Source organism: Macrobrachium rosenbergii, chromosome 4 (genome assembly GCF_040412425.1).
Source record: "Macrobrachium rosenbergii isolate ZJJX-2024 chromosome 4, ASM4041242v1, whole genome shotgun sequence".
Taxonomy (NCBI): domain Eukaryota; kingdom Metazoa; phylum Arthropoda; class Malacostraca; order Decapoda; family Palaemonidae; genus Macrobrachium; species Macrobrachium rosenbergii.
In genome coordinates this window covers 32,236,090-32,250,543 of record NC_089744.1, presented here as the reverse complement: position 1 = coordinate 32,250,543, position 14,454 = coordinate 32,236,090, and the positions used below count along the sequence as shown (strand labels likewise).

Genomic DNA, 14,454 nt, shown 5'->3' with positions numbered 1-14,454 from the left:
TTCTTCCAACCTACTTTCCACCTGACAGTTGTTTGATAGTGCAACTGTGAGGTTTTCCTCCTGTTACACCTTTAAAACCTTTTGACTCTGTTTCCCCTGCAGAACTGAGTGACCCCAAAGGCCCCAGTGCTTGGCCTTTGGATTAAATTTCATGTTTCTTTCCATTCCTATACCATAGAACTAAGAGAACTCAGTGGAGTCTTAGGTTTTGGAGAACATGATGAATATGATGTTCTCCAAAAACGTCGAGGTATTTCAATACGAGGTTAATGGATAGCAAATTTTGTGGGATTGGTTTCCATGTAGTTTTTGTATTAGTAACCATCAATTTATATAGTAGTTATACAGGTATTTGGAAGCCCCTAAAAACTATCCAGTGTTGCTAAGCCCCCTAAATCTAGCCTTGGAGATCACATTGGGAAACCTGGGTTTTAGGCCAGAAAATATGAAAACTAGTGAAATACAATGATGTATCCTAACATAAACTAATGTAGGGCTTGAGATTTCCTTTTCTTGACACTTACTAACCTGACTAGTTGCAGTAAATCTTAGTGTAAAGTACACAAGCACCTCCTAACTTAACCGTCCCCAAACTAACCCAACCTATGGTGCTTGGCCCTTCCTGGTCCCACCTAATTTGTTCTAGGACACCATAAATTATAAACAGCATGAGCTTGCATACATACCATGGTTATTTTTTGTCCTCTTTGTGCCCCTTCTTAACCTGACCCAACATTAAGATTATCCTGTACAGTAGTTTCTTACAGTGGTTCCCCAGCATTGTTAGATTTAGTTGGGAGTATTGGTAAACTAATAATTTCCAATGGAAAAGGTCATAAAATTTATCAAAATCACATAAAAAAACTACCAGAAAAATCCTGTTACACAATTACAGCCATGAACTTCTTAAGTATATGATCCCTGGATTGTGCAGGTGCAGACACACGTATTATTGGGTATCATGTTGATCTGTATGCTTGAGATCTTGTGGACCCTCAGGTGGTACCTGGTTCATCCCGAACTCCCATTGTAATCATACATGATCACCCATTTCATGCACTCGTGACACTGTATGATGATGAGCTACATCCATATAATCATGCAGATGCTTGGAGGTGTTCATGGTTCATCCAAGACACCTAGTGTGTGTGTGCACAGAGCACATATCAGCACTCATCCATAGGGATCTGTGGCTTTTGAACCAAGATTTCAAGTAATTATTAGTCAACCTTGACTTGATACTTGAGAGTCTGCAAGAATGTGGACCACAGTTTCAAGTGGTTACAAGTCACCCTTGAATTGCTATTTAACAATTGGTATCGCTAGGTCTGTTTGTTTATGTCTGTGGTTGAAGAACACTGACTAGGGAAGACTGGTATGCTAACCTTTCTTTTGGAAAAAGAGCAACTCATACTTGAGGAATCTTCTCCATCAGAACCCCTTCATTCATTGTTGGAACCTTTTTTTTTTTAGAGATCATTTTGCTGATTGTGAACTTAATGATCTTGTGGAAACAACCTTTGTACTTTTGTTGAGCCTATCTTATTGATAGAATGTATGCTAGAGTGCTTTCAGGAGGTCAGATGGTCATTCTGACTATTGTGGTTGCTGCTCTCTCATGGTGTCTTGGGTCAGCTTAATAGTATGATTGGCAGATCAGAAAGTTCCCTTTTGTCCAGGAGATCAAGCAAGCTACTTTTTTGCCATTAAGTTGTTTTGTCAATCTGTGAACTTACAAACCACCTCTCTCTCTGGGGAAACTTTAAGAAGGTTTTTTCTCTTCAGTCAGATGGGGCAAACTTTGTCCTGAGAAGATGTGTCCTTATGTGTTTGCTCTTCTCCTGACAAGTTTCTTCTGAGAGCTGTTTCACTCACCTGAACAGATTGGTCTTTGGTTCCTCTTTATGCTTTCAAAATAGTAAAGTGGAGGGAGCAGTGGAGGAGAGCTGTTCTAATAGTTGGGACATCTCGATCCGTCATCCAGTTTCCTTCAAGCCTCTGGGGCAAGAAGGGAACCATGAAAGTATGTGGGGATGGCCATGCCTTCTGTATTTAGTGTTGGGAAGGGCCTCCCATTGACAAAACTGAGACATGACACCCAGGCTTCTTCCTCTAGGAAGGGTTGGGAGCCTTCCCTGCCCTTTAGGCCTTCCCCTTCAGTTCTGGCTAGAAAGGGAGGTAAGTGGAAGAAGGGAGGAGGACAGAGAGGGTACCAGTCCCTGTCCCCAGCTGCCACAAGTAGGGGATTCCTGTCTTGTCATTGGGCAGTGTGACAGAGACAAGGAGCAAACCCTATCCATTTGGGACAGTTAAGACTATCTTTAAAGGACCAATGTCCTACCCTACCCACCAGGAGCTCTGGAAGCTCTTTCCCTATTGACAGAAATAGAGGGGGATATAGGAGGAGAATGGACCAGAGGTCTTCGATGACCACTCCTTCGGCTTTTACAGTCTTCACTTTCAGATGGAGAAGGTAGCTGGCAGCTGGACACTGGCCACCGATATCTCTCTTTTGAGCAAGTTTATTCTACAGAGTCAGTCAGAGCACATTCCATGTTGGATTCCATCAGAGAAGACGACTTAATATTTTTGGTGAATATAAAGGATGTGCAGTTCCAGGTTCCCATCCATCAGTTCTCTAGGGAATATATACCTTTACTTTGTCAGTAACAAGACTGGCTACAAGCGCAAAGCCGTTTCTGTATGGCAACAGCCCCCAGGTGTTCATGTGAGTGTTTGCCCTGATATAAGCTTGGGCCCATTTTCAAGGCATACATTTGCTGTGTTACCTGAACCACTTGTTAGTTCTGGTATCCTCAGAGGTGCAGTTGCTCTGGAACAGAGACTTCTTCCTCACATTGTCATGTTTTGGGGATCAAATTAAAATAGGAGAGGTTGGAGTTCATGCCCAAGCAGCATGCAAAGTCCCTGGATACAGATGCAACAAAAGTCTTTTGTCAAACTCGTGCATTAGCTGGCAAATGCATGTTTCAGCAATATTCATATCATGACAGTAACAGCCAGTTGTCTGGAGGAGCTCATTCCACTTGGGTGCCTCTAACTGCACTTGCTTCATTAGCAACTGCAGCAGCTTTTGTCAACCTTAAGTGACCCTCCCTCCCAATGCATGTTCTCAAGCAGGGAAGTAAGGTAGGACCTTGCTTAGTGGGTGGATGACAGGAACCACCTTGTGGGAGTTCCTTTGAACTCTACAGCTTCGGAAATATTTTTGTTCTTGAACACATCAAAGGATTTGGGGGTTTGCACACCAGAGTGGTTTGTCCTTAGGTGTGTGGACAGAGAATGAGTCTCATCTGTGCATCAGTGTCTTGGAAATGTGAGCAGCATTGTTAGATATGTGAACATTCCAGAATTGTGTGACAGATCACTTTGTAGTATTGACGAACTTTGTAGTAAGACCGAAGTGGTTTACGTCAGCAAACAGTGGGATGCAGTTTCCATTCTGTCAGTTTGCAAAGTAGATGCATGGGTTAGCTTTTGCCATTGCTTGAAGGAATGTTTTAGTAGACTAGCTCAGCAACCCTAGCAAGTTAGTTGGGACAAATTGGTCCCTGCCTTCTTGTGTGGGGAAGGTTTTTTTGAGTTTTGGTGAACTCTAGTAAGCAGCCTGTTTTCCAAACAGTTATAGTGGGAGCTCTTGGTGTTATGCTTTTCCATTCTGGGCTGCCTTGAAAAATGCCCTCCTGCAACCACTGGGACCATGGATAATTTTGCATTTCCACCAATCATTCTGATTTGCTGAGTGATCAGCTGAGTGTGTAATTCTGGGTCTCAGATAACCCTGGTAGCACTGTGTGGCCCCGTGCTTATGTGTATTTCGAGCTGTTAGCTTTTTTGGTCAAGGTGGCCAGAGATTCTCCTTTGGCCCACTCTTGTCTGTTTGCCACACTTCTTGAGGTAGCCAAAACTACTGTGTACAATACCAGGAAGGAGGCCATATCCGATTGGTGTCACAGATGGGGGCTTCTTTCTGGTTAGAGCTATTTTGCAGCAGATCACGAACTTACTCTTCCACATTCATAATGACAAACTCCTCTTAATCTCTGCAGTAAAGCCTATTACTTTGCTGTGAGACAGGATATATAACTCTCTTCATTGGTAGAGGTGATCAAGTCATGATTTGAACAGTGAAGTGTCTTTCCCATCCATTAGTTTTGACCTCTGGAGTGGGATGTGACTCTCTGCAACCTAACTCAGACACTCAAGAGACCTTTCATCAAGATTTCAGCCTCAAGACTCGTTCTGCTAGTCTTACCCTCATTGTAGGATGTTGACATATTGCATGGCCTTTTGTATCTTTTATAGCTCAGGGAGGGCTGGGGATTCCTCTTGTTCTTGTTCATGAATTTGTGGCAAACTGAGAACCCATTTATTCTAACAGGAGACTTGAGAATTTCTTGTTCCCATCATCTGAAAATCTGTTAGTTGGGGAGCCAGTAGGATGCTTTAGTGCTCAGTATAAGCCTTAGCTTAGAGCATTAGGAGTCTCCTTGTAGTATTGGTAGGCATAAGTTGGTGTTCAGAATACCTTTTCTTTCTTGCTTCTGGAAAATATCAAGTGGAAATGCAGTTCACCTTGTGCGAACTTATCAATTTACAGGTAATAAGATCATGTGCCTGGCGGCACCAGCCTATCTTTACCTCATTTTACTTCAGGGATATCACCCACAAACCCTAGATCCTTCTCCTTAGAACCTGTGGTAGCTTCCCAAAAGGTGTGTAGTCTCTATGCTCCTCTCAGACAAAAAAAGCATCTCGTGTAAGTACTTGGATGGAATAACACTGGAGGTGAGTGGCTGAACGACTAGCTCTCTTTTTTTTTTTTTTTTTTTACCGTTCTTCCTTCTTCTGCAGGGCAGCAGTCAGGCTGAGTTCATGCTAGATAGGCCACAGTGCAAGTAAACTTCAAAATCAGCATCATATCTTAGAGCTTCAATTTATAAGTTTTGACTCTCTCCACTCTCCTTTTTAACAAGGGGTCAGGAGCAGTGTTAAAGCTGTCGTCTGAACCCGTCAATTTATGATTGACCCAGATACTAGCTGCTTTCCTACTTGTGCTACCCTATCTTTATGGCAGCACTGGTTCTCCAAAATTTTTATAGAGTTAGAGTTTAAAGTATCTCACTCTGGCTAAGGGCATATCAATCTTGCATTCCTGTGATATTTTGTGTAGGAGGTTATAGGAGTCATTGCTTCTCTGTTCATGATTGGGATCAGTAGCATGATATTTCTGGATGGAGCTTCAACTTTCCAGTCAGTTGAGATGCTGTCTTGCCACCTAAGGAGTGAGTCTACGTAAAAGGCCATGGTTTCTATTTCCATGGGAATAAATTGCAAACTTTTACAGAATATCTGTTTCCTATGTACTGAATGCCAACCAGAACCTACTCAGCCACCCCACACACTAGTTCCTTATGCTGAAGAAGAAAGTGTGTGATTTGGTTGGCAGGTTAGTTGGGGATGCCCCTTGACTCACCCACCTACTGCCAGTTAATTATCATGTTAACAAGTTTGAGTAACTGAGCCCAGCTCACATTGAGGAATAGTACATAACAGGCGCTGTTTTGTATACCTTGGAAATACAGTACAATACAGTATACAAATTACTTAAAACAGTTTGTGATATTCTTTTGATGCTTCTTTATTTGACTAATTTTAGTGAGAGAAAGAGAGAGAGAGAGAGATACTATCTCAAGGCCTCCCAAACTGTTTATACAGACCTCTACAAAGACATTGCAGTACATATCAGTTTTCCTGTTTTCACAGATATTACTTGGGATTGTAAAAGCTTGACATAGTTTCTTATATTCATTTCCTCTCGTTTGTTCTTTGGAATTGTGTAACTTTCAGTCTCTAGTGGCCTGTAATTGCTCTGAGCTCATCTGACTGCCCCTTTACTACCGAATAGTATCAAGAAACTTAAAGAACAGATTATCTTAATGAAACTACAGTACACCTCTCATCATTTCTTGATCCCCTTTGCTGAAAGTAGCTCTTTAATTTAAGTGAACTTATATAGAAATTGCAGTACAGTATCTCTTGAAAACTCATGAGCTTGCTTTATTTCCTTCCCACAATTTTTGGATAACTAGAGATGTAGTACAGTTGTTTAGAGTGTCATAAATAAGTACAAGCTCACAAAAATTACTGTGTAGTTTGAAGCTAAAATATTCTGTAGTACACTTTAGTACAGTACTGATATACCTGTGCGTGTGTGGTAGTTGCTTTTCTGATATGAACTTTGCATTCTTTCAGATTCATATGAACTTTCGGCATGCACAGTTAGATTGTATACCTGCTACTGCTGATTTAAAGAAAAATGAATCGTCGACCAATTGTGACATGTAGGTACTTTTGTATTATTTTCCCTTTAGGAGTATTTTATATTCATGAAGGCATTTCTCTTATCATTCTATCAAGTGATGCAGTGAACAAACTTTTAGTTCAGATCCAAACTTTTGGAAAACTGGTACTTGAGTTGTTATTGTGTTGGAAACAGATGTCCAACATAAACATCCAGCAAGGCAAAATAGATGTTTTTCATTATACTACCTTCACTTGAGTATTCCAACTTTTCCCGTCTGTCCAAGTTTGTTTTTCCACCAGTTTATTTTGTTGATAGTGTTCTGTCATTTAAGTAGACTCCTTGATGCTTCTTCTAAACTTTTATTGTAGTTTCCTAGAGGTAAACTGAATGTGATGTACTTTTGTTCTGAGATGTATACTGTATATCTTGTATATACAGTGTACCTTATTCTAGCATATATTTACTGTATGGAAAAAAAGACCAATACAATGAGAGAAAAATAAAAAGTACTGTAGATACAGTAAAACACATTATGAATGACTCTCACTGCTGGATACAGTATGTATTTGCATCCATGCCTTAGCAAAACTGAAGCAAAATTCACTATAAGTTATCAGATTTACAGTACAGTATACATATAATAAAATGGCCTTGAATATGCAGTGGAAAAAATATAATATTTATTGTACCAATAAAAATAAAAAGTAAGGTTAATAAAATATGCTAAAAAAAATCTGGTTTTGTAGCTCATTATTCAGTGTTTGAATGCCAGCAAGCAATTTTTATATAGTAACTTAACCAATTACAGTAATTACATAACTATGAGCTTCCTACCTACAGCAGACTAAAATTTCAAAACTTGCAGTAGTGCTAGCATGTTTTGGTGTAGGTACATGCCCCGCCCACTATCGGGGACCGAGAGGAACAACTTAGCAGAGAGCTTCAATTCATTTTCTGCTGGCTCCCAACTAACATCGATGGTTTCCAGCAATCTACTTCATTATTTTTTTGGATGTTTTTCAAGTTTCTTGGTGAAGTATTCTGTTTTTGTTGTAGCCATCAAGCTTTAGTTATTGTGTTAGCTTTGGTTAACTTTAATTAAAGCGGTTTTTCAAGATGTCTGATTCTAGCTCCTCAAGCATTAGAATTTTGCTCTGAAGATTATAAAACTAGACTAAGTCTTGTTATGATTCTCACACAAAGTGTGTCAAGTGTATGCCGCAGGATTGCGATAGGGACAATACTTGTATTGAATGTCACGAATGGGACGATAAAAGTGAAAGGTCTTGTGATCCCATCTGGACAAATTAGATAAGGATAGGAAAAGGAAGGCAGCTGCTAGAGCCAAGAATAAGATTAGTGTAGAGCCTGTTCTTGTGACAGAAATTGTAGAGGTCAGTACTGTTTCCTCTCCTCAAATTCCTGTTTCATCCCCCTATCCTTAGCCGTCCTACTTCAATTCCACGTACGGTACTCCTGTTCCAGGTTCCCAGGCTTCCAGTCTCGACACTTGCCAGTCTCGAATCTAGGTTTGACCAGAAGTTTGAGTGTTTGGCCAACAAAGTGATGGAGTTGGGGTCCTCCTTTAAGGCCTATGTTGAAAAGTGCAATGTGAAAAGTGGTAGTGCAGTGCAGTGCAGTGATTGTGTTGAAGAGGTGGCTGCCTGTCCCACCAGTACTCCTAGACAAAGGTTCCTGTCCCGCTTCCTGGCACCAGGGAGAAGACATACCGGAGGTCCGAGGGAGGCCAGTGGGGTTTGCCCATTGGTGGTCACCCCCTTCGTCGAGCCTGTAGCCCACTCCCAGGCTTTGACAGAGCACCATTGGAAAGGCGTCTTTACTAGTGTGCATCGTCTGTCTTTAGATTCGGAGGATTCCAGTCCTGGCAAGAAGCAATAAGGACACTACCTAGTCTCTTCGCGCCTGCTCATGAGGCATTCTGCCAGTGCGGACAGCACCCGTCCTCCAACCAAGAGGTCCAAGCAGGCCAGTCTTAGCCCTCAACCCTGTTGCAGTTTCGCAGTTCCGCCTTCGACATCTTCAGCCCGCCCCGTACAGTCTGCTTGGGACGGTCTGGAGTCAATTTTGTATTTTCATCGCCCATTTTTGGCTCCCAAGTGCCAGGAAGAATCGCTCAAGAACCCGTCATCTTCGGTGAAGCCCCATCTTGCTCCCGAGCTCCCTTCTCCTCCTGGACATTCGATGCTTCCTTCTGTGTGTCAGGCTCCTGCTGCTGACCAAGAAGTGGAAGTCTGGTTGGCCTCCAAGAGGGAACAGGGCAAGGCCACCTTTGCTTTGCCCCTTGTAGGCTGGTGAAGAGAAGCTACCACTTTTATGCCACCGAGGAAGCTCCGTCTCTGGGAGTTTCTGCCTCCTCCCAAGGGGACTTCTCCAGCCTGGTCAATGCAACTCATCAATCTGCTTTTTCCTTGGCCAAGATCATGTTCTCCTCACCCGAGCTAGACCACTTGACCAGGAATATTTTTAAGGTGTTAGACGTTCATAGCTTCTTCGATTGGAGTTAGAAGTTCATAGCTCCTTTGGCTGGACTATTGGTGCTTTAGCCAGGAAGGTCAAGGATTGTCCAGTCTTGGCAGAAGATTTTGCAGCAGATTGGTTGAGAGTTTTATCATGTGCCAATAAAGCTGTAAGAGATGGCTCCACAGAGCTTGCTTCCCTCTTTTTGTTATGCATCCTGAAGAAAAGAGAGTTGTGGTGCTCATTCACCACAAAAGGGGTTACCACTACCCAGAAGTCGGCGCTCATGTTCTCTCCTCTGGACAAATCGCACCTGTTTCCTTAAAATGTTACCAGGGAGATTTTGTCAGCTTTACAGAAAAAGTCCATCAACGATCTTCTGGTGCAATCCATCAAACGGCTGAGTTACTCCTCTTCCTTTAGAACAATACCCTTTTCCCCGCTTCAACCTCAGCCCTTTCGCGGAGGAAAACAGAAGACCCAACCAAGATCTAGTCTAAATCAACGTCCTCCCTCAAAGTCTATGAAGAAATCTGCCTTCAAACCAGCAAGCAGGAAATGAGAGCTTAATCCTTCACACCCCAGTAGGGCCAAGACTTCGCCACTTTTGGAAGGAATGGAGCTGCAGAGGTGCGGAACTTTGGGTAGTCATGGTGTTGAGAGATGGCTACTAGTACATTCCTTTCAAGGAGAGGCCCCCTTTAGCTAAGTCGCCAATCGTCTTGCCAGCTTACTTGGCAGATTCCGAGAAGTTTGCAGCCCTCTCCCTGGAAGCTGATTCCCTTCTACGCAAAGGAGCATTAGAGGTGGTCAAGAATCACGATTCAGAAAGATTTTACAACCAGCTCTTTGTGGTCCTGAAATCATTGGGGGGCTGGAGGCGTGTCCTGGACGTCAGCGCCCTGAATCGGTTCGTTGTGAAAATGAAGCTTCATATGGAGACGAATCACTCAGTCATGTCGTTCATCCAGCAGGGGCTCTGGATGGTTACCCTGGACTTGCAAGATGCTTACTTTCACATCCCTGTGCACCTGGACTCCAGAAAGTTTCTTTGATTTGTCTTTCAGGGCAGGGTTCTCCAATTTTGGGCCTTGTGCTTTGGCCTGTCCACGGCCTGCAAGTTTTTACTCGGATTCTCGCTGCTTTGGGCAGATGGCTGCATCTACTAGGCATAAATATATGCCTCTATTTGGACGATTGGCTTCTCCTGTCTTCATCGAGACAAAAGTGCATGGAGGACTTTACAAAAACTCTTCGCTTGACGCTGGAGTTGGACATTTTGATCAGCAACCAGAAATCACAGATTACCCCAACTCAGGAGATTCCCTTAATTGGGGTTGATTCTGGACTCAGACTTTTTGGGCTTCTCTTTCCCCCCTGAAGAGTCGTCTCTTGTCTTCAAACTGTCCAAAAGTTCCTGTTTCTTCAATCCTCAGCGGTGCAATGGATGAGTCTCTTGGGGACTCTTGCCTCAGTGGAACAGTTCCTGAGGTTGGGCAGGTTACACATGTGGCAGCTGCAGTTCTCTCTGAAAGCGAACTGGATTAGGAAGACCCAGCTAGACTCCTTCATCTTCCCCATCACATCAGTTATCAAGCAGGATCTTAGATGGTGGTTGTGCAAAGAAAGACTTCAGGAGGGGAAGTCTCTTCTTCCATTGAGCGCCAACCTAGACTAATACTAACGCCTCAGATCTAGGTTGCGGGACTCTCTGCAGGACTCAGGAAGTGCCTGGGACATGGTTGGAAGATCTAAGAAACTCCCACATCAATGTAAAAGAGCTGAAGGCCGTTCACCTGATTCTCCAGTTATTCTCAGCCCTAGTTTGCGACAGAACAGTAGCAGTCCATGTTGACAGCACAATAGCTCTGTCATACATATGAAAATGGGGGCACCCATTCTTTCTCCCTTTATGAGTTGGCAAACGAGCTCCTTCTCTGGGCAGAACAGACCCAGGTTTTGATTGTGACTCACTTTATCCATGGGAGGCTAAATGTCTTAGCAGACGAGTTAAGTCAGTTCAGACAGGTTTTACCGATGGAGTGGACCTTGGATCTTCTTGTCTGCAGCGATCTATGGAGGTTGTGGGGCATGCCAGCCATAGATCTGTTTGTGACATCGAGGAACTATCATCTTCCTCGCTTCTGTTCCCTTGTCCTGGACCCTCTTGCTTGGGCTACGGACGCCATGCTCCTGGATTGGACAGGTATCGATGTTTAGGCATTGCCTCCCTTCGTTATGATCAGGGAGTTGATCAACAAGTTTGCATCCACCAAGAGGTCTCAATGACCCTAGTTGCTCCGTTTTGGCCAAGGAAGGAATGGTTCCTGGACCTGTTGCGACTGTTGGTGGACTTCCTGAGGCTCCTGCCACAAAAGTGGTCGCTGCTCAACCCCACTCCTTCAAGTACCACCAAGGGTTGTCTACTCTGGCCCTGACAGATTTCAGACTGTCAGGCACCTTGTCAGAGCGAAGAGGTTTTTGAGACAGGCCGCAGAAGCTATTGCTGGATGCAGACGACTTTCTTCTTGCTAGCTCTACCAGTCCAAGTGGACAGTTTTCAGGAGATGGTGCAGCCGCCATAACATAGAGCTCTTCTTCTGAGACCTCTATAAGTCAAGTAGCCGACTTCTTCCTCTATCTGAGGACCTCCAGGAAGCTAACAACCTCCACTGTCAAGGGGTATAGGTCTGTAATCAGTTCGGTGTTCAAACATAGAGGTTTAGATCTGTCCTCTGACAAGACCTAAGTGGCCTAATCAAGCAAGAGAAGTTGGATGTTGTCTCGGGGAATTTAGATTTCATTTTAAAATGGCCATCAGGTCCCCCCTACGAACAGCTTCGCTCTGCCTCTCTTAGGAACCTGACTGTGCTGCCGGGGAGCGTGATGACCTTGGTGGGAATGCACCATGCCTATGGTGTGGTTCCGACCCCAGCCATCTCAGTGTCGATGCTAGCCAGACTGGTTTGCTCGGTCACTCCACCACTGCCCGACTACGCTCCCAGGCCTCCTGCCTCGCTTCCACCGTTGCCCGTGCCTGTGATCCAGCCGAACCATCCAACGTTCCCTGCAACTCCAGATGTTCCTGCCACCATTGTACGCCCACGGCATGAGTCCCCTGCCGGTTCTCGGACTCTTGTACCATCTGCTGTTCCTGCCCCAGCCCCCGTCGACCCCTGGTCTGTCTTCGTTAAGCTGGGGGATGTGGTGTTGTGGTTGATTGAGAAGAAGAAGAAGAAGAAGCGAGCATGCCAGCCGTCCCCATCTTCATCTTCCTCTTCATCATCGTCGTCCTTGTCTTCATCTTTGTCTGCCGCTTACCCCCCTCTTCTAAGTCCAGTTGGTTTAAGAAGGGGAGAGTGGTCCCTCCTCCCCCTAAGAAGAGTCGCTCTTCTAAGGGGGCGCAGTCCTCTCCTTGGGGGAAGACTGCCGGGTCTCTTGCTGGGAGGGGTACCTCGGTACCCTCCTCAGAGGGTTCGGGAGCTTCATCCTCCCAGACTGGTTCCATTTCGGCGCCTCCTAAGCGAGCGTCGCTGAAGGCACGGTCTCCTACGGGAGACCGTGCAGTCTCGACTCCTGTAGCGAGCTCAAGCATGGAACAGAAGGGGGAAGAGCCTTCGGGCTTCTCCACCCAAACCATCATCCTTGCCCAAGTCGGACAAAGGATCAGCGGGGAAGATGCTTAAGGACGTCTCGACTCCAAAGACATCGGGAGGAACCAATAAGGGGTCCCTGCAGCCTTCGTCTGTCTTGGCGTTGAAGAAAGCTGGAACACACCCGGACAGTAGGGACAGCGGCCTCCAATCAGCAGTCCGCGCCCCTGCATTAGTCTCCTCTGCATGCTCCAGTGTGGAGGATTGTCCAACATCGGAGTGTGGATCAGCCGTGAGGAGACCGTCCCCTTATCATCAAGACGGTCGCTCGCCCAGACGAGTAAGTCCGTCTAGGCCCTCTCGCAAAGCTCCACTGTGGGTTGGAGATCGTGAGGTGTCTGTGGCCTCCACTGGTGTTACCAGCAGACGCGACGGCAGTGTTCACTCTGCCTCTCCCGCCCCCTCAACTTCCTCGGGATTCTCCTGGAGGAAACAAGGGGTCAGTAGGATTGCTTGGGCTGAGGCCCTTGTGCAGTCAACATCAGTGGCGTCCGGTCCTTCCTCACTTAAAGCGAGCGAGAGGTTGTACGCCTCTGTTGTGCGGGGCAGAGAGACGGGGTCAGCACGTTCAGGAAGGTGGCAAGACAGTTCCTAGCGAAACAGGACCAGCCAGCTCAACAGTGGCAAGTCGTGATCGGTCACCTGTCGTCATTGGAGAAACTTGTTCCACATGGTCAGCTCCACCTTCAGTCTCTCCAGTGGAGACTGAGTGACTTCTGGGATCAATCTTGGGAGCCCCAGTCAGTTCTCGTTCCCATCTCTCAGGAGGCGAGGGACGATCTCGACTGGTGGATGTACGACAGGAACCTTTGCATAGGGACACCTCTGTCCTCTCACCCTCCGGACATGCTGCTCTTCTCAGACGCATCGAGGGAGGGCTGGGGTGCACACCTGGAGGAGTTACAGACTTCAGGTGTGTGGGACCATCACAACAAGCACCTTCACATTAACGTCCTGGAGATGAAAGCAGCGTTCTTAGGTCCTCAGTGCTTCCAGGACCGTCTGATGGGACACTCGGTGGCATTGATGAGCGACAACATGACCGTAGTGGCATACGTCAACAAGCAAGGGGGTCTTGTCTCCCATGCTCTCCACGCGTTGACATTGCAGGTACACCAATGGGCAATAGCCCACTCCGTGGAGCTGTCGGCCAGATACATTCCAGACAAGAGGAACGTTCTGACGGACACGCTCAGCCGTCGGGATCAGGTAGTGGGGTCCAAGCAGTCCCTTTACCAGAGCATGGCGGACACACTCTTCGACCTGTGGGAGCATCCAGTAGTGGATCTGTTTGCCACCCGGTACAACAGGAAGCTTCCAACCTTCTTCTCCGTCGTACCGGACCCATGGGTAGCTGCAGAAGACGCCTTCCGGCACTCGTGGGACAACCTCGAGGTGTATGCCTTTCCCCCGTTCTGTCTGCTTTGCCCAGTTCTCAGTTGAGTTCTGGTGTCGACGAACCTTCGAATGATCCTGGTGGCTCCCAAGCGTCCAGAGGCCGCTTGGTACCCAGACCTGCTGGCTCTACTCTCCGAGGTACTGAGAGAGCTTCCCCTCTGGCACAACCTTCTACGTCAGCTGCATGTAGAACGATACCACCAGGCCATGGCCTCCCTGTCACTTCTCGCCTGGAGGTTATCCACCATCTCTTGCGAGCGAGAGGCTTTTCTCACCAAGCAGCAACAGAGATGGCAGGATACCTCAGGAAGTCTTCAGCAGCGGTTTACCAGGGTAAGTGGGCTGTCTTCTGTGGTTGGTGTCATAGACAGGGTTATTCTCCGGTCGGAGCCACTCTTCAACGGGTAGCTGATTTCCTTGTCTATCTTCTTTGGGAGAAGCTCCTGTCGGTTTCAGCGGTAAAAGGATACAGAGCTGCTTTGGCCCTGGTCCTAAAGTTGAAAGGCATCGATATCTTGTCCTCCTTGGAAATATCGTTGCTGATGAGGAGCTTTGAACAGTCTTGCCCTCCCAGGGAACTCAGGCCCCCTGAGTGGG

General features: G+C 46.0%; 1 protein-coding gene across 3 annotated transcripts in view; it reads left to right on the top strand.

Annotated features, from left to right (window-relative positions):
* SIDL (SIDL trafficking protein particle complex subunit 10) overlaps positions 1-14,454 on the top strand; it is a 196,909-nt gene that overhangs the window by 786 nt on the left and 181,669 nt on the right. For all 3 annotated transcript variants that reach the window (XM_067093177.1, XM_067093187.1, XM_067093195.1), the window contains exon 2: positions 6,277-6,365. In XM_067093177.1, coding sequence (XP_066949278.1) covers positions 6,341-6,365 — 25 coding nt within the window. In that variant the 5' untranslated portion in view covers positions 6,277-6,340. The remainder of the gene's footprint in view (positions 1-6,276; positions 6,366-14,454) is intronic.